Source organism: Trachurus trachurus (genome assembly GCF_905171665.1).
Source record: "Trachurus trachurus genome assembly, chromosome: 23".
NCBI classification, from domain to species: Eukaryota; Metazoa; Chordata; class Actinopteri; order Carangiformes; family Carangidae; genus Trachurus; species Trachurus trachurus.
In genome coordinates this window covers 23,743,920-23,764,247 of record NC_139912.1, presented here as the reverse complement: position 1 = coordinate 23,764,247, position 20,328 = coordinate 23,743,920, and the positions used below count along the sequence as shown (strand labels likewise).

Here is a 20,328-nt window from a genome sequence, read left to right as displayed (position 1 = left end):
CTGTGCTGCTGTGGCTTTTCTGGCCAAATTAGCCGTTTACGGCCCAGCAGGCAGGCATCAAACAAACACTGTGAATCTGGTGTTGGAGAACGACGCACAACAAAAAACAAATTGATGATTTTATGCCTGAGTTCTGTCCAGACATCTTTGAAAATGAAAGACGTTCTTGTTTTTAAATGATAAATGAAGCGGCGTTTCCTCCGGCGTTGGGTTTGTTTACAACCTGTCGACCGTCTGACTGCTCATGTGTCTCGCTGCGCCGCAGCAGCTTGTACAGACGTTGCCTCATTCTCAAGATTTCAGAGAATAAATACATTTCAATTGTGTCTGGGGGGAAAAAAAAGTGTTGAAAAAGTGTTGCTGCTCTGCCTCTGTTCTGGACGGCCTGGCTCTGCATGAACAGGTTCTACAGTGCTGCAGTGTGTGTGTTTGTATGTGTGTGTGTGTGTGTGACTCACAAAGGATCAGCCACCACAGATTAGACTGTTTCCTCTGCTTCTCTCTGTCTGACACGTCCATCTTCATCTGCCCTCCTCTTCCTCAGCCGTCTGCTGTGTCTGCCTCTTAAACCGTCCTCCTCTCTTTTCCTCCTCTGTCTTGTTCCCCTGCTTCTCTCCCTCTCTGTGGTTTGTTTATGGCAGCTTTGCCTCAGACTCACAAACCAAAACAGGAAATCTCTTTGACTGTTTCCCCCCCCCACCACCCCGTCCTCCCCTCTTCCCTCGCTCTCCCTGCTGTCGGAGTGACTGACTGCCGGTTGCTCCCAACCCATCAACCCCGCGATTGGATCCATTCTGCGGACGACACAGTCAATTCTCGCAAAGAAACTGCTTTCTGCTCCCCGGGAGACAAAGTGGAAAACAACAAAAAAGTCAGGCAGACACAGCTGAGAGGAAATTTAGGGGCCGCTGCTTCTCTGGAAGACAAACAAACCGCCGCAATTACACGCTCCACCTCCAGAAGAGGCGTCAGGATGGTATTTCAATCCTCTCCTGTCTCTGAATATGCAGCAGAGATACCAAGCCTCCCATCACACACACACACACACATTTACACACACACACACACACATTTACACTCACCATTTTACTGCTAACAAGTTCAGTGGAGCGGCTCTCTCTGTGGCACCACCTCTCTCTCTTTCTCACACACCCACTCTCCATCGCTTTCACACACACACTATTCATCTCTCCTCCCAATTATCTCCTCTGTCACACTCCTGTTAAGTGCACTTTATACGTGCGTGTGTTTGTGTGTGTGTGTGCGTGCCCGTGAGTTATGTAAATGAGGTGTGCACGGCTTGTATTTTTAAACTTGTTGAGCCGAGTGGAGGTGAGAAAGTAACGGGGAAGGAAAGGTGTTTTAACTGCAGCAATGTTGCTAATGAGAGTTTCACCTTGTTCGGCACCAACTGGCAGGAAGATGATGAGCGAGAGCCAAACGCCGTCGTGTTCAAATTCGGTTGGAGTGACTCGCATGCATGATGAATGTTATTAGACCTGCAGACACACAGATGCCTTGTGTTTGTGGCTGTGTTCAAAATAGAAAGCATAATGTTTTAGTTTGGCTTCATCATCCATCTATCCACCCATCCGCTATATAATACCGCCTAGCCTTGTAGCACCACAGGGTGGGGGGGCTGTAGCCAATCCTAGTTGACATAGGGAGAGGGCGGGACTTATTGGACAGGTCGCCTGTCTGTCAGAGGGCTGATATATAGAGATTTGATAGGTAATGCAGAGTTGCCAATGGACCTACACTGTAAAAAAAAAAAAAAAAAAAATAGAGAGAAGTAAATCATAATCATAAAACAGTAATGGAATCATGTACATTTTTACAAGTTTTCTTGCTTAAATAAAACTTACCAGCTCATTCTTATAGTTTTTAGCTCATTTGTTTTAATCCTTGTAAAAGGTGTGAAATTTAATTTGAAAAGTTTTGTTTTAAGTTTGTTTTTTTTCTTCCTGTTTTTGACAAACTATTTTTATTTATTTTTTTAATTACATTTTGTTTGCATTCTACATCATTAGTCTTTTTTTTACCAGACATTTTCTGGCATCCCTGCTGCCAGATTTTAATTTTAATTGTTTATAGTGTAGAATGCCTGGGAGAGCACAGGGAGAACCACTGTACCACTGTGCCATTGCCCAGCTTAAATCTGAACTCACTGACATGATAGACATGTTATAACTTTCTAAGGAATCAGGACTAACCCTCCATTAGTCCACTTATAAGTTAGAACCTGTTTATTTTCTTCACTTTCCCAGCAATCCAGTCTGAGTTGTACGGCACATAGGAGCTGCTCGTAGCCAATACAGCAAACTTTCACTGGAGACAATAGTTTAAATCCATCAAAAGTAAAAGTGTTAAAGTTGGACGATCTGCAGACAAACATCTGAACCGAGTGATGATGATTCTCATGCCAGTAAAGTCTCCACCACATGTTGTGTATGCAGCACAGTAGGTATACAAACTGCAGTCTTGCATGCAGGGAATGTCTAATGAAGCCAGACACCATGTTCATCCATATTCCGTTCATTTCACTGAGAAGTTGCTCCCGATTTCTCAGGCCAGAAAACTTCCTGGCGCACATGAAGGTGATACTTGCTAATCCCGGTACATTTAAGTTGGGCTTCCTCTTTTCTCTTCCTTAAAAAGAGAAAAGAACTGATGTTATTAATGTACATTGTCCTTTTTAAATAAATTAATTAAATGAATAAAATACCAGACTGCAGCAGGTGCAGAGAGCCCCTCGTCCAGCCAAACGTGACCGTGGCAACCACAGGACACAACAACAGCAATGTGCCTGTTTCATCTTTGTTTGTATTGTTTTGCTAAGAGTTCCTTGTGTCTGTCTGTCATTTGTGATGGCAGAACGAAACAGTCCAACCAGCTGACGCCTGCTGCTGCTGGCTCTGTGGGCACAGACCAGGACAACTGCTCCTAAGAGACAGAGGTGTCTTTCTGGAAGGGTCCAATCGTGCGTCATTATTTATTTGTGCGCTCTGCTCACACGCTGGCTTTATTTGATTTGATACAAAGGCATCTTTGTGCCACATGAGCCTTTAAGCATCTCCACATCTTCTCCTTTCCTTCAAAAACTTTTAAATAAATCTGAAAATGAAGGAGCGAAGACTCTAAGCTGCCCTCCAGGCTCTGGACGCTTTTCCGATCCTCAGATCTCACCCGGAGCAGCGCAAAGATGGTGGATCACTTCCTTATGTAACAGCTCTAAAACCGCTTTGTGTCACAGTGTCAGACACAGCTGAATGTGACTGAACACTTGCACTTCTTTTGGAGATTTTTTTTTTTTTGTCTTCCTGTCTGATCGCATGAAAAGAACACACTCTCTTTTCTGAAATAGGCAGTGAATCAGTGCAGTTCAAATCACCGTGGAAACAGTTTATTTAAATAAGCTTAATTTTCATATTTTATCATTTAATTCTAATAATTAATTCACAAATGTTCCAAAGCTGAGTACCACAACTACTGGTGTTTAGATACTTATTTTAAAGCTGCATCGGATTTGCTTCCCACCCAGTATTAAAGGGATAGTTCAATGTTTTCCCTCGAGTCATAGGGTTAGGTTCTTTACCTTTAATTATCGGTGCATGTTGTTTTGAGATCTGCGGGGCAGAGACGCTAGCTGCTCAGCGAACACAGCGGAGGTGAATGGTACAGGTCCCCTCTCCCTCAAAACTCATCAAATACACAATCCAACAACTCCAAAACACTCTTGTGGACAAGTTGTGACCTGCACATTCACAACGCTATGAAATAATCATGTATGATTATGTAACATTATGACACATGAAGAAAATAAACAGAACTACTTGTGCTTTTGAAACCACTCTACCCAGCAGCCATGTAGTTCTGGCTGCATTTGCCTCAAAAACAACTCTGTCTTGTAATGTTACATTATTATTTCATAGCGTTGTGAATGTGCAGGTCACAACTTGTCCACAAGAGTGTTTTGGAGTTGTTGGATTGTGTATTTGACCTGTACCGTTCACCTCCATTGTGTTTGCTGAGCAGCTTGTGTCTCTGCCCTGCGGATCTCAAAACAACATGCACCGATAATTAAGGTAAAGGTAACAAACCTACTCCTATTACTATAGGGATTATGGCAGTTTCGGAAAGTGCAGAGTGGTGGTGGTATTGTGGAACATTGTGTTTCCAAAATAAAATGTATTATACAGCATGTATTAATGTGGAAGCCCAAAGTTTATCTGCAGCAAAATTTCCACCATCTGTCATCATCAGTGCAGTATAGCCTATCATACAACTTCTGAGAAAATGACCTTAAGAGTATAAATTATTACAGCCTCACCACAAGCTCACAGTGTGGAACGTTTCTAGTCTCTAAAGGCATTGTGGGAAGTGTAGTCATCAGCCCTTTGGGTCCTCTGCTGCAGCGATGGTGATTTTTGGCCATGCTGCTGGCTCATGGGACGGCAATTAGCTGGTCCACAACTTTCTGTCAGTTCAGTCCTTTTCCTCAAGCACCAACTTTGTCCAACACTTTTTCCAAGTGCTAATTAAAACCAAAACAGTGGCAGTTCCCGTGGCTGAGGGAAATGCCAGCAGTCGCACCAGAACAATCTTGTATTTTAATGTGGGACGAGTTTGTAAGTTGCTAATTAGCTTTATTACCATGCTATTAGTGTGGTTGTAGAAGGCTGTCTGATGATCGTCACCTCCTAACCTTAAACTCCCTCCTTCAGATTCATGATGTGAGATCTTGGGTAACACAGGGAAATATGGCGAGGCTGTCGCTGCGTAAGGAACAAAATAAGAAGAGAGCTTGAGTTATAAGGATAAAAGGATGAATAATTGTGATTTGAGTGGGATTTTTTTTTTCACTTTCACGCCTCTTTCCCCCGGTACACTGTGTCTCAGTCTTCCTTCATCCCTCCTCAACCATCGCTTGCTTCAATTTCTCCCTATCGCAAAATTTGATTTCTCCTCCCTGCGCAGCCTGAGGCGATTTAATGGGAGTCAGCGCTTCACAGCTCTGCACCTATTCAAATGTCACTCACTGACAAGTTTAAATGAAGACATTCCTAAATCCCACATCCAGAAAGCTGGGCTTTTTTTTGCCCCTGGGAAAAGTTTCCCTCCATTTAACTCATTAGGATGTACCGTACACCCTGCTGTTCCTGCTTTTATTAATGACTCCCTGGTTTCCCTTTCCCCTCCTATGTTGTGATGTATTGAACTCACCACTATCTTGTTCCATGCATATACCTGATGTTGTGTTAATAGCCTCACTGCTCCACCACCCTAACACGTGTCGAGGCCGAGGCATCCAGCTCCTCTGACCTCGCCCTCTTCGTCTTCCTGTCATTTTCTCTCTTCCTGCTTCCGGCGTCTTGTCGCCTCACTGGGTTGTTAACAGAGTCTGCTCACATATCTTCAGCTGTCTGATTGTACAAACAACAGAGAGACAAGAAGATGGAAAAACAATCATAGCAGACAGACATGCAAGACTGACTGAAACCCTGACAGACAAAAGAGATGTGATGCTGGACGAATGGGAGACGCTGAGCGATGGCGGGCTGGCGGCTTGATCAAAGCCCCGATTGGTGGAATGAATAGTGTGGTTTTAAATTCATACAGTAATCATGAATGGTGGTAGATGGTGTTTACAAGAACAAAGAGCTTTTCTGTTTGACCACAAAAGCACATTCAAGGAAAATATATTTAAAGGGATAGTTCACCCAAAATTCAAATTTCACTCATTATCTACTCACCGTCATGTCGACTAAGAGCTGTGAGTATTTTCAGAGTCCTCCGTTCCTTCTCTGAGTTACGGGGGGGTCCATGCAGCAGTATTTGTCCATATAATGGTTGTCAATGGATACCAACTTTCTTCGTCCAAAAAGACACACCAAAAAACATCAGTCGGTCAGTGCAAATCTCGCGTGATTCGCACTGACCGGCGGAACAATTTCTCATGTCGGGGCTTCAATACAAGAGGGACATTACAGACGAGCAGTATGGAGGTATTTGGATGTTTTTTGGTGTGTCTTTTTGGACGAAGAAAGTTGGTATCCATTGACAACCATTATATGGACAAATACTGCTGCGCGGACGGAAATTTGAATTTTGGGTGAACTATCCCTTTAATTTGTCATTTTTACCAGTGTAAGAACTACCGGTACTTCCCCTCTCTTATTATTTTACCTTATTTATGCCTTTTTTATCCTTAATGATATGATTTCTGTCACTGTTAATTTCATGCAGCATGACTGACTTTAATTTATGCATCCTTATTTGAGTTCTTATTATTTTTTGTCATTCTCTCTCTCCCTCCCCTGTTCTGTTTCTAGCATGAATTGTGGAAAGCTTGTTCACCCTGACAGGCCCGTAGAGGCTCCCACCAGGTAACGTTCCCTCTCCTCTCTGGAGGAGCTGCTCCCGCTTCAGCTTCTTTATCAGCCCTCATGCATTAAGTACTAGTTTGCTTCTGAGTGTGGCACTGACTAAAACCAGGACGTTGTTGCATGCTGAATGTCCCGTTAGACGAGGGTAGGCTACGTTCAAGGAGTTGCTTCGTCTTGTCTCGACCTGTCAGATGAGAAGATCAGTAGCAAGCATGGAAGTAAAAAGCTTTAGGTCACATCTCCTATCTCTGCTAGAAAACACACCTTAAAGGGATAGTTCAACATTTTGGCAAATTGGCCCATTGCCATAATCACTATAGTCATAGCAGTAGGTTCGTTACCTTTAATTGTCGGTGCAAGCTGTTTTTAGAATGGCGGAGCAGAGCCGTGAGCTGCTCAGAGCTATGCTACGGAGGCTAAGGGAATTTCTTGGTTTCCCTCATCAAACTCATCAAATACACAATCCAACAGCTCCAAAACGCTGTTGTGGACAAGTTGTGAGCTGCACCATCACCACGCTATGAGATAATAATGGAACGTTACCAGACAGAGTTGTTTTAGAGGTAAATTCATGCAAAACCGCTGATGCGCGTTGCCTTCAGGGACAGTTTTTCAGCAAGCAGACTCTGTATTTACCCTGTATTTACCTCGAAAACGACTCAATTTCGTAACGTTCCATTATTATCTCATAGCGTGGTGAATGTGCAGGTCACAACTTGTCCACCACCTTGTTTTGGAGTTTTGGGATTTTGTATTTGATGAGTTTGATGAGGAAAACCAAGAAATTCCTTTAGCCTCCATAGCATAGCTCTGAGCAGCCTGCTGCTCTACTCCACCATTCTAAAAATAGTTTACATCGACAAATAAAGGTAACGAACCTACTGCTATGAATATAGCCATTATGGCAATGGGCCAATTTGCCAAAATGTTGAACTATCCCTTTAACTTTATCTAGGCCCCTCTGAGACAGTGTTCTCCACTGCTGAGGAGATGTAGAGACAGAGATGCTAACGATAGAAAAGCTTCCCACTGCCCTTTTGCCAAACCAACTCATCCTTGAAACTCTTCAAACGGTTCCAGTACAACATGAGTCTCACCTTTGTCTTGCTTGTCAAAGCTTGTTTTCAAAATGGGGATGAAATGTCCAATTGGAGGAGTGGTGGGTGGTCTCTGACTTCTCACTGAGAGGTCAGTAAATCCATTTCAGCTCCGCACACCAGATAAAGCCGAAAGAATTTCAGTCCAAAAACTAACATGGATATTTCTAACGGTGCACTTTCTAAAAGAAGAGGAGGAGGAGCTGGTGTGTCAAAGGTTTGTCAGTGGGGCACACCTGTAAGGTCAGGGCTTCTAAAGTCTTAGCGCTGCCAATGATTGGTTAATTACATTTGAAAGAGTCATTAGACTTGGAGTTACAGTAGGTTTGGAAAAGTTTCACCCTCCATCCAGTAAATGATACTGATCTTCTCATGTGACTGTAAAATAGCAAACAAGCTATTTCAGAACAATATGGTGGAAAAACCGTCTTCCCAGGTAAGTCAGTTTAAAGGGATAGTAGCATTTTTTTTAAAGTGGGGTTGTATGATCTACAAATAGCCCCTAAGTACTTTAATTGCAGTAGAAGACTCTCTGCACTGCTCCCAACGCCAGCCCATAGCCCTGCCCAGAGATTTACAACATACAGTGTTGTGAATGGACCCAAAGAAACGGCCTATTTTCGTGGCCTAAAAGAGGTTTTACCTGAAACTTTTTTCCTGCACTTTGAAGGGCTGGAAAAAATTCTATTATAGCGAACAATGGAACTGTGTATTTTTTTTCATGTAAAACCTCTTTTAGGCCGCGAAAATAGGCCGTTTCTTTGGGTCCATTCACAACACTGTATGTTGTAAATCTCTGGGCAGGGCTATGGGCTGGCGTTGCTAACGGGAGGAGTGCAGAGAGTCTTCTACTGCAATTAAAGTACTTAGGGGCTATTTGTAGATCATACAACCCCACTTTTAAAAAATGCTACTATCCCTTTAACAAGTTAACAAATAATATTTATCTCCAACATCAGGATGCGCCTTCCAGCTTTGACTTGAGCTCTGATTCTCTTTAATCCCCCGGTTCCATCCTGTCTCTGCCTCTTGCTGACACTAACTTTACTTCAGACTGTACGTTTCCTGATCTGCTGCTGTGCAACACTAATGCTCAAATGATTGTGTATGATTAATGTGTCTCCAGTATACAGCAGGGAAAGTTAAGATTCCCTCTGAATGAATTAACCTTCTGTGTGACTTCTTGACGACTAACTTTCCCATTTCTTGCATTACCTGCCTTTAACTGTCTCTGCCACTGCGCCGAATGATGACAGGTGTTTAAAAGTACGGCTCCGGTTCTCTCTGTCTCGTATCGAGCTGTGACTCATTGATCCAATCCAGTCTGATATAAAAATAACAAAAAAGAACCACTATCATTAGAGAGAAACAGACCTTAAAGGACTTTCACAGCAAAGACAAACATGATTCAGCGTAGGAATTTACTCCAGTGGACAGTATCTGTGTTCCAGATTTGTGATTCTCTTTTTTTCAATAAATTTCACAAAGCACAGTTTAATAAAGTGGTTTTGTTTACCTCAGCTGCAGAAAGCACCAGACCTTTCCATTAGAGACAGGCCAGTATTTTTTATCCGTTAGTTCTACGACTATATTTTATTATTTTATCGCTGAAAGCCCCTTTACTGCTCTACTACAGGTTTTATTTTGCTGCGGATTCTGTTTGCAAACTCAACATTTTCTTTTGTTTTTCTTGTTTTCTTGATAAATTCAATTTAAGATCCATTTCTGTGAGAATAATTGGCTCATTATTTCTGGGCATTGCAGAATTTAACATTGCAATACACTCCTGCCCGGATATTGTGATATATGATATTATCAGTAGGCCTATATGTTTTTTTTTTTGTAAAATATGATTATATTATTGTATTTTAAATTTTCAGTTGAGAAAATTACATTTTATAAGTTGTATTTGTCACATACCTAAGTACATAAATAAGAATAAGTATAAGAAAATAAGTAAATAAGAAAACTTTTTCCAACTTTTTTAATGATATCAAAACAAAAACAATATTGTGGAAAGTAGCACGTACAGCTGGAAATATCGATATCCAATATTATCACAAATCAGCCCGAGACTAATTAATTCCAGTCACTTGTTTCTTGTTCTTAATCCAGCATCAATGAAACTCAACACTTTGTGCACTGATGTTTCTCAGCTCTAGTTTGAGTTTAATTCAATTCTCTTTGAGTGAACCCAAAAAGCAAGATATGAAAAAGTGCATATTTGAAAAGGAGCTGAGTCATCAGTAAAAAACATTCTCATTCAGAGCAAATAAACAGTGGTGCTCACAGTGCAGGGGGAAGCCAAACTGCAAACAAATAGATGAGGGGGAAAACTCTCTCAGATCCTGCTCAGATGGCCGAGCAACGGCCCATAACACACAGACCGGTTCCATCAGCAAGCCACTGAAGTTGGAATAAACAGAACGGCAGAAGGGAAGGGTTGATGGAGGAAAGGTTAATAAAGGCTCAGATTACTGTGCGACTGAAAGATGAAAAGGCCGACGAGATGAGACAGTGGGAAGGACAGTAAAGACGAGAGAGAGAGGGAGAAACAGATTGGCTGTCGATCTGTGGGCGACCGTGTTAGTCACCCTTCTTTAGATGTGGAGCTCTTGTTACCAGCGGCGACTGAAGTCCTCGGTCAGTCGCTCAGCGTCGCTGACGGAGCCGTGAAGTGGGAGCGATCTCAGAACGTCTTCCTCTGTCCACAGTGTGTCTGTCTCCGCGGGCTAAACGCCCTCACACACACACACACACTCAGAACTCAGCTCATAATGTGAAAGTTGCTGACTCAGCTCAATATTTTTTTCTTTTTCATAATGAATTTATTCTGACTCTGAATCCTAGAGCTCATCCAGTTTTTATCAGTGAGGTTTCCAGGCTGCTGAGAACAGACAGGTCAATAGGAATCTACAGTGTGGGTGTCTCTGAGATTCAAACACACAGCAGTGTGGACACGACACACACTTTCCAACACAGGATCGTACCCTGCAGGAAAAATACCAGCTGGCTCATTGGTCATTTTTTCTCATGTTTGCTCTGTAGAAAGTCTCCTCTGTCATGTCCATTGATAAATCCAACAGAAACGCACCAGCATTCATTTGGAGCTGAGTGTTTTGTCATAAACCCAGCATCTGCTCTCCCTCTGGCTTCAGGCTGGCAGAGACCAAATTATATAGATGTTTGAGGTTGTTCAACAGTGTCTAGATTTCATAGTCTGCTTGGTACCAGTCTGTTTGGTATGTGCACATTGGTCTTCTGACTGATACAAAAACAGATTGAACAGTTTGGCAAACTGGAAAACCAAAACACTTGGGTAAAGGTGGCTAAAAAACTATGTTAGTCCACCTAGAGCTGCAGAGATTCTATGTAGGTTTGTGACTTAGGGTTGGTTTTCCTGAGTGTGCAAAAACACATATTCAAACAGTCAAGTATGAGATGAAAAAATGCATCTCATGCCCTCTTGAATGGCACCTAACCTGACAACCAGTAAAAGTATGACATCATGTGTCAGCGCCCCATAAACCTTTACAAATCACAGCTGTAATTACTGTTCAGGAGTCAGTGCACTGCTTTGATCCTAAACATGTGTCATTTTCTGAGATCTGGCTGAAAAGTGCTGATGCTGTCATTTTTCTTGGCAGGACGGTCTCAGTGCTGAGGAGTTAATGTTGTGTTCAGGGACTGAAACAGAAAGTCAGGCTAGGAATTCTCCCCCATTCCAGTCCGCTGTCACACAGAACTGATTCTGTAGGAGAGCGGTGGCATAGAAATGATGTCAGTAAGTTAACAGGCCATCAAGTCAAGGCCTCTCTCTCTCTAGGAACAATGGGAGGAAACATGACTGTTTTCTGCTCACAACTTCTCACTTTTCAGACAATGAAATAAAATCAATTGTTCCAGTTCTATTGGCCACCACGGAGCTGAAGCTGCTGTTCAGTTAGGAAGCCGTCATGCACAGGTGAGGCGCAGTCTGGCCCAGGTGTGAGGTCGTTCCACTCCTTCTTCCTCACAGTGTTCTCATTGATCAAATCAACTCAGGCCACTGGGAAATACCCCCCTGCTCCTGATTGGCTCTCCGCTGCTGGTTGTGTGGATCAGATCTGAAAATGCTGACTGGACATTAACATATTAAGGGGAAAAAAAAGCTTTAAAATGTCCAAAACTGCTGAGCGAAAGGAAACCGGCCTTGTTGTAAATGTGTCGCCCCAGACAGCTTGTTATGTTCTGACTTTAGAGATTTAACCTCTCTGCTGTTGTTCACTGTCATTTAGTTCACATTGAGAGTTATTGGCACAGTGAAGGACGAGCCAAAGTGTATTTAATGAGCAAATTCTACAAAGTCCTGCTTTTGGTGTTAGAAGGCAGAAGTGCTTATCAGCCAGGCTGGAGGGCAAACCTTGAGGGTATTTATGGTGTTTTACTCCAGTGACAGATTTGTGTATGTGGAAACAGTGAGTCATGCACACGGCTACACACTGTGCAATTGTGAGACTGTCAGTTTTGGGAAAAGGTGTAAAAATTGTGGGAAGTTCTGACACGGGACAGGTGTAACAGGGTGCTGTGCACTTTGTGTGAAGCCTACTGACGCCTGCACAGCGTGTGAATGACCTCACAGAGATTTAATGCAATGAGATAGAAACGGTAGAAAAGCTTTTTGATTTACTCCAGGTCCGCTTGGCTGTTTTTACTTTGAACTCGTAACCATCCTATTCCCAAGACGGGTGAGGATTTTCTCAGACAAACAGCCTAAAGACATGTTCCTCGAGGTGTTTATGTGTAGATGTATGAGCAGGGAAAATTCAGTTTGATGTCGACGGTTTTTTTTTAAGTTCCCTGTGAAGTTTCCCGAATCAAAAGAGAACCAGAGCCGTAATTAGAACAACAGACCTGCCTGTAGCTTCTGGGGAACCAGGAATACCGCCTCAAGTCTCTAAACTGCTCTAAAAGGCATAATTAATCATCAATCCAATTCACCACTGCAGCTCCCTTAACTAATACCAGTCATTTACCCCCCTATTAAGAGCTCGGTATTAAATGTGACAAGCCAACTTCATTTAAGTGCCTTAACTGCTCTGCAGAATCTCCTTTGAAATATTCATGACATTAAGAGCTCTGATATCCTGCACCGCAGAGGCCTCTGATTGGTTAAAACCGTGACACATATATATATGCACATCAAGTTGTGATGTTGTTATAAAACCCGATTATCAATCAAGAAATTGATGTTTCTGTAATATGTGTGGATTTAGTGGATGTGTGATGAGCACAGTTGGGGATTTTTTTTTTTTTAAAAACATATTGCTGCAGGGGACTGGATGTAGCTGTACACCAAATGAGATGATATGAGCTGTCAGTGTGGAATATAGAGGAGCTGCTAATCAGCTGCAAGGCACTTAAAGGGATAGTTCACCCAAAATTCAAATTTCATTCATTAACTCCTCAGCCTCATGTCAACTAAGAGCTGTGAGAGTCCTCCGTTCATTCTCTGAGTTACGGGGGGGTCCGTGCAGCAGTATTTGTCCATATAATGGTTGTCAATGGATACCAACTTTCTTCGTCCAAAAAGACACACCAAAAAACATCCAAATACCTCCATACTGCTCGTCTGTAATGTCCCTCTGGTATTGAAGCCCCGACATGAGAAATTGTTCTGAAAAGTCTATATTTTGAGCTTGTTTGTAGCGGAAGCTCCCAGTGTCTCGGTTCACTGCTCTTCCTGACCGGCGGAAAAAATTCTCTTGTCGGGGCTTCAATACAAGACGGACAATACAGACGAGCAGTATGGAGGTATTTGGATATTTTTTGGTGTGTCTTTTTGGACGAAGAATGTTGGTATCCATTGACAACCATAATATGGACAAATACTGCTACGCGGACCCCCCCGTAACTCAGAGAAGGAACGGAGGACTCTGAAAATTCTCACAACTCTTAGTCAACATGAGGGGGAGTAGATAATGAGTGAAATTTGGGTGAACTATCCCTTTAAGACTTTCCCTGTCAATGGAAGTAGGTACACTGGGATGGCCTGTGTTTATTATAGAGGCTGGGAGAGATACAGAGTGGAGCAGTGAGGGGATGGAGGTATTACAAAGGGTTAATACAGCAGGTGAGACAGGGAGTGGAAAGTGCTGGAGGAAAGATAAAGGCATCCATTTTTCAGCCGGGGGGCTGTTACTGCTGCTAGCTAGCTGACTATCTGATCTGCAGCAGTACACCTGAGAGACAAACTGATGGTTTTATCTGAGCCGTCAGCTGGTGGATCTGAAGAACCGGGGGGGCACACTCGGGTCCAGGTGTGTTCTCAGGTCTCTGAGTTTGGGCAGGAAAGTTTTCTCTCTAAATGTGATCAGTTGGACTTCTGATGAGTTCCAGGACAAAAGCAAACTTTTAACCTGACACCCCCACCCCCCAAACTAATGAAGCGAAGCCTTGCAAAGACAGCGTGGGCACTGAACTCAAAATCACATGGCGTGGTCTTGTTACTTTTGATCATGGTGGTGTATGTGAGCCATTATAGCATATTTGATAAGTCTCACCTCCAAGAGTCCACACGGGGGGGGGGGGGGGGGGGGGGGGCTGTTATCTGGGAATCAAAGGACTCGTCCGGAGCTGGCTGTGGAAGTCTGGACGAGAGTTGTTGAGTCATCTGGACCACACTGGGCAACAACAGCATCCGTCTCAGCAGGGCAGCAGCTGAAGAATACCATATACAGAGGGTATAGTCTTCACAGCAGCGGCCCCGGTTCTATTCCACCCTGCAGCCCTTTGCTGCATGTCATTCCCCCTCTCTGTTTCCCAATTTCTGGTCTCTCTCCAACTGTCCTGTCAATTAAAGGCATAAAAAAGCCCCAAATGTGTATATATGGGTGTATTAGGGATGGCTCGATACAACTTTTTCATGTCCGATGTCAATATTGCAACTTAGAGTATCTGCCGATATCGATATCAATCCGATACCGTCTTTTCTCCTGTTCATTTTAATAATCCATATGATTTGTATCGATGTACTTTGCTTAATATGGACATCTAAAAACACCATGTTCAAACTGTGCAACAAATATTCTGTTCCCCTAAAGGAAGAAATAAAATAAATAATAATCCTTGTGCGCAAAGTAATTCCACACAGCCGACATGATACGGCATGTCGCGGAAAGTAAAGTTGAGTATTTGGACTTAGATATCGGATCGGACGGGCTATAGTTGTTTTTTCCGATGGTCAATCCTGAAATTTTGACAAATATCGGACCAATACCGATCCTGGGTATCGTATCAATATATAGATATAGATACTGTATATAGATTAGTATGTCTGTGTGTATATATGTACGTATATCTTTTTAAAAGTATTTTTGGGGCATTTTTGCTTTGATTTGAAAGGACCGTTGAGAGAGACAGGAAATGGGGAGGCAGAGAGAGAGGGAATGACATGCAGCAAAGGGCCACCAGCGGAATCAAATCTGCTGTGAGGGTGTAGCCTCTGCATATGGGGCACCTGCTCAACCCAGTGAGGTATACACCACCCCAAAATGATAGTATTTAGATCTTAATGGACACCGGGGGCCTCATGTATCAATGTTGCGTACGCACAAAAAAGTGGCGTACGTCATTTTCCACGCCAACGTTCAGATGTATCAAAAGTGAAATGACCGTGGAAAAGTGCGGTGGCCCACGCCAACTCCATAGCTGGCGTACGCACGTTTCTACAGCTATTGTTCCTTTGGCGACACTTAGAGGTGAAGCTGTGAAACTGTTAATAATGTGAAAACAATTAGTCCTCAGAGTAATGTGCACATCAGAGACACATTTATGAACAACCCATCCACGTGTTGCAATTAGATAGGTGGATAGAAAAGCATGCGCAAAGTGGTGCAGAAAATAGCATCAGCTTTAGTCTTAAGACATTGCAGATGCTGCAGTGCGAAGTGCACACGAGTCCCGGAGTTTTTTTTTTTGCACATGATGGCCCTCATTTATGAAACTTGCGTACACCAAAAAAATGGGTGTACACCAAATTCACCGCAAGGATCGGCATTTATTAATCTGAGCGTGAGCGTACGGTACGCACAAATCCCACGCCAGCTCTGACCAGGTGTACGCACATTTGGAACCAGCGTAGAAGATGCAGGAAGGAGTGCTGCTGTGTCAGAATGATTATTAAACCATAGTCTAATAACACAGCGATGTGGACCACATGTTGTTGTTTATATTGATAAAAAGATAAAAAGTAGCCAAAAAAAAAACGATACCACCAAGTCCGTGTTGAAAATTTAACTCGACTTTTATTTTGAGCAACTGAGACGAATTAAAAACCACGACGTGACAGATGCTCGTTAATCAGCTGTGTAAACAGAAACAGTCAATGACAGACAGACCTGTTACTGTAGATCACACACACACACTTCCAACATCTCCTGCACCAGAGCATGACCGGACAGCTCCTCAGTCTCTCTCTCTGCCGGACACTGGAGCCGGCGGGGGGGGTGGGGGGGCGGTGTGCAGCTGATCGGAGTGTTTTTTTTTTCTTTTTTCCCCCCGTCACCGGGACCTGTCAGCGGGAGATCGGGCCGGTGTTTCACATCCCTCCATCAGCCGAACCATGCCAGCGGTACTGATGGTCATAAAGTAGCATTCGCAGCAGTAATATGCATATGATTTCTCCTCAGTCACTTGTGTTTAGTAAACTGCAGGAGCATTTCATGAGGTCGCTGGGTTTCCTGACGTGGTCGGTGACACGTGCGTCTGCAGCCTCCATCCACCGGGATGACGCTTATCAATCACAAAATCTATCAATCTATCAATGTCCAGATATTTAGTTGCCGCCCTCTCCCTGTTCAACGTGGTAATGTCGGTAAAGTCCCTCTTCTTGGCCGTCTTCCGTGTCTCCATGTGGTAAAAGGGGCAGGGCGACGCCTCTAAAGCAGGAATATATCGGGGCGTGACATTTAAATGACGCTCGTTTTCAGCCGCCGGATTTATCACCACCACACCGGTTCTACGCCGAAATCAGCAGCGTACACACTTTTAGTAAATCACACGTGACACTTGGCGTACACTGATATTTACACCAGAATCTACACCAGATCCTGCGCTAGTTTGATAAATGAGGGCCGATGACTCTTTTGGTTTCCGAGGGCAATTCTCTTGGAACTGTGCACAGTGCGCTGCAACCGGCCTGAGAGCGCGACACGGCGGGGAGCCATAGGTCGCCTCCATTCAGGTGCTGACCACACTGTGAACAGGAAGCATTTTTATACTATAAATGTACAGATCATATGTGATGCGTAAATGCATCACATATTAACAAACATTGTGGCGAGGTGGCTGGTTCAGCGCACGATTCATTCATTCAGCATAGCTGGGTACAGATTACAGCCTGGGACTGTATGCGCGCAAAGTAAATGTATTTGTTTAATTGTCCTATGTAACCCCCCGATGCACATTGAGCATGTCTGCCGAAATATCACGCCGTCAGTGACTTTCTTTTTGCTGGTTAAACTACACAGACTGTGTGAAGTACTTAATGTCAATAAACACATGCGTAAAGTTGGACATGTGTCTTTATCAGCCTCCCTGGCGCACGTCTGCATTTATTTACTACGCGATCTGTGTATAAAAGAAGGCAAATAAAATTGTAAATCCATTTCACATAATTTAATCAGAGTACATTGTCTGCTTTCATTTGGGATGACAGCGGTCCTCTGCCTCACGTTCACCTTTATATAACACACACACACTCTACCACCCCCTTTGTGATGGTGCCGGAGGACGGCAAAAAAAAAAAAAAAAAAAGATGTTTACACGGCTCAACTTTATCGAGGAGCACCTTCAACTCAAATTTGGTTAAATTGCTGTTCCTCACAGTTTTTCATGGTGTTAACCCTAACCCTGACCGTAAAGAGAAGAGAATCTTTGGTGTAGGCCTTATTTACATTGATTTGCATATTTAAATGGGGGCGTGGACAGGGAGGAGATTACCACTTCGGCATGTGCGCTCAATTCCACGTTGATTGGGATGTACAAAGGAAAAGTGCTTGGATCCCTGCGTACGCACACTTTGATACATCAGATTTTCTTTGTGCGTACGACAGTTTCTGGATTTTGGCGTACGCCATGTTTCAGTATGAAATCCACGCAAGTATTGATACATGAGGCCCCTGATGAATGTCAGACTCCTTTTAGCTCTTTAACAGCCAGTCATCAGCTCTGTTTACACACCAGCTGGACAGGAAGTTACAGGCGCACACTGAAGAGAGTGGACACAACAATCCAACAGCAGACCAGCCTGAGCTGAAAGAGGCCAGGGGCCTCATGTATCAATGTTGCGTACGCACAAAAAAGTGGCGTACGTCATTTTCCACGCCAACGTTCAGATGTATCAAAAGTGAAATGACCGTGGAAAAGTGCGGTGGCCCACGCCAACTCCATAGCTGGCGTACGCACGTTTCTACTGCTGTTGTTCCTTTGGCGACACTTAGAGGTGAAGCTGAGAAACTGTTAATAATGTGAAAACAATTAGTCCTCAGAGTAATGTGCACATCAGAGACACATTTATGAACAACTAACCCATCCACATGTTTCAGGTGGATAGAAAAGCATGCGCAAAGTGGTGCAGAAAATAGCATCAGCTTTAGTCTTAAGATATTGCAGATGCTGCAGTGCGAAGTGCACACGAGTCCCGGAGGGTTTTTTTTTTTTTTTTGCACATGATGACTCCGAGGGCAATTCTCTTGGAACTGAGCGCAGTGCGCTGCAACCGGCCTGAGAGCGCGACACGTCGGGGAGCCATCGCCTCCATTCAGGTGCTGACCACACTGTGAACAGGAAGCATTTTTATACTATAAATGTACAGATCATATGTGATGCGTAAATGCATCACATATTAACAAACATTGTGGCGAGGTGGCTGGTTCAGCGCACGATTCATTCATTCAGCATAGCTGGGTACAGATTACAGCCTGGGACTGTATGCGCGCAAAGTAAATGTATTTGTTTAATTGTCCTATGTAACCCCCCGCCCCGATGCACATTGAGCATGTCTGCCGAAATATCACGCTGTCAGTGACTTTCTTTTTGCTGGTTAAACTACACAGACTGTGTGAAGTACTTAATGTCAATAAACACATGCGTAAAGTTGGACATGTGTCTTTATCAGCCTCCCTGGCGCACTTCTGCATTTATTTACTACGCGATCTGTGTATAAAAGAAGGCAAATAAAATTGTAAATCCATTTCACATAATTTAATTAGAGTACAGTGTCTGCTTTCATCTGGGATGACAGCGGTCCTCCGCCTCACGTTCACCTTTATATCACACACACACTCTCCCACCCCCTTTGTGATGGTGCCGGAGGACGGCAAAAAAAAAAAAAAAAAAAGATGTTTACACGGCTCAACTTTATCGAGGAGCACCTTCAACTCAAATTTGGTTAAATTGCTGTTCCTCACAGTTTTTCATGGTGTTATCAGACCGTAAAGAGAGGGGAATCTTTGGTGCAGGCCTTATTTACATTGATTTGCATATTTAAATGGGGGCGTGGACAGGGAGGAGATTACCACTTCGGCATGTGCGCTCAATTCCACGTTGATTGGGATGTACAAAGGAAAAGTGCTTGGATCCATGCGTACGCACACTTTGATACATCAGATTTTCTTTGTGCGTACGACAGTTTCTGGATTTTGGCGTACGCCATGTTTCAGTATGAAATCCACGCAAGTATTGATACATGAGGCTCCAGGACTGTGGAGTTTGTGACAAATCTGATAAACTCTTCTGAAAAGTAATAAAAAGCAATAATATCAACATAGATCTCACTGAATACAAACCGGCCTTCACGCAGTTTTTCTTGTGAAAATGTGTTTGTTCTCACTCTGGGTTTCACAGCCGTGCTTTGCTTATATTCTGCTGACCTTGGCAGCAGAGATAAAGCCGTCAACTTGCGCAGTGTTTTTAATCAAGACTCCGGGACCTTGAACCTTCTTTTTCTCACATTAGCTATTGTCCTTCTGTTGGGGCAAAAAAAAAAAACTTTGAGCTGGTTCAATTTGTCAGACCCAAGTTGGCAGGCCATTTAAATTGGTGGAACGCGGAGGCGTATATCAGAGGCGACACCTGGAGAATAATAGCTGTGATTCATACAACCGGCTCTCTTCACTCCGTCTCACACTCTCACTTTCTTTATCTCGGTTTCTCCGGCTCTCCTCTCTGCTCGCACTCCTCCCAGCCGCTCCCCCCTTCATCCTCCCTCTCTTTAATGGCCCAAACAGAGACATTGTGTCATTAAGAGAGCGAAGGCAGGGTCTGCCTGATGAGAAACGTGGGGGCTGAGGCTGATTAGCTGGATGGAGTTGGAGATTAGCAACCTCTGTGTCATTCTGGTAAAAAAAAACTAGTCACAATGCAATCACACACAAACACTAACACATACACACAGCCACCTACGATGAACTCATTTACCCAGGAACGCATTTGTGCCCACCACCTTTGTGTTTCAGTCACAATCAATGACTTTGTTTGCAGCCTAAATGTGGTTCCTGTTTGGAAAGTGAAAATATTTCAGTTTCCACCCAGCCATTTTCTGCCTTTTATCTAAAATCCCAGCGCAGGGACAGTTTTGTAGCTGAACTCATCTGCAAAAAGGACACATCCATATCCGAGGTCGCAAAACTGGACTCCATCCATCCCCCTCCGACCGGCCTTTGAGGTTCTGTCCATGAAAATCACAAATAGAAAAAGTGACCAAGCAGAAGCCCAACACCACAGAGGACGTGTTTGACTTCCTGAGACACATTATAAGCTCCAGGTCTACAAAGCAAAACGTGTCCCGGTTCAGGGGCTGGATC

General features: G+C 43.6%; 1 protein-coding gene across 1 annotated transcript in view; it reads left to right on the top strand.

Moving 5' to 3' along the window:
• LOC311006879 (pleckstrin homology domain-containing family A member 5-like) overlaps positions 1 to 20,328 on the top strand; it is a 257,951-nt gene that overhangs the window by 175,950 nt on the left and 61,673 nt on the right. Inside the window, 1 exon segment of the mRNA XM_083999886.1 lies at positions 6,333 to 6,386. Coding sequence (XP_083856012.1) covers positions 6,333 to 6,386 — 54 coding nt within the window.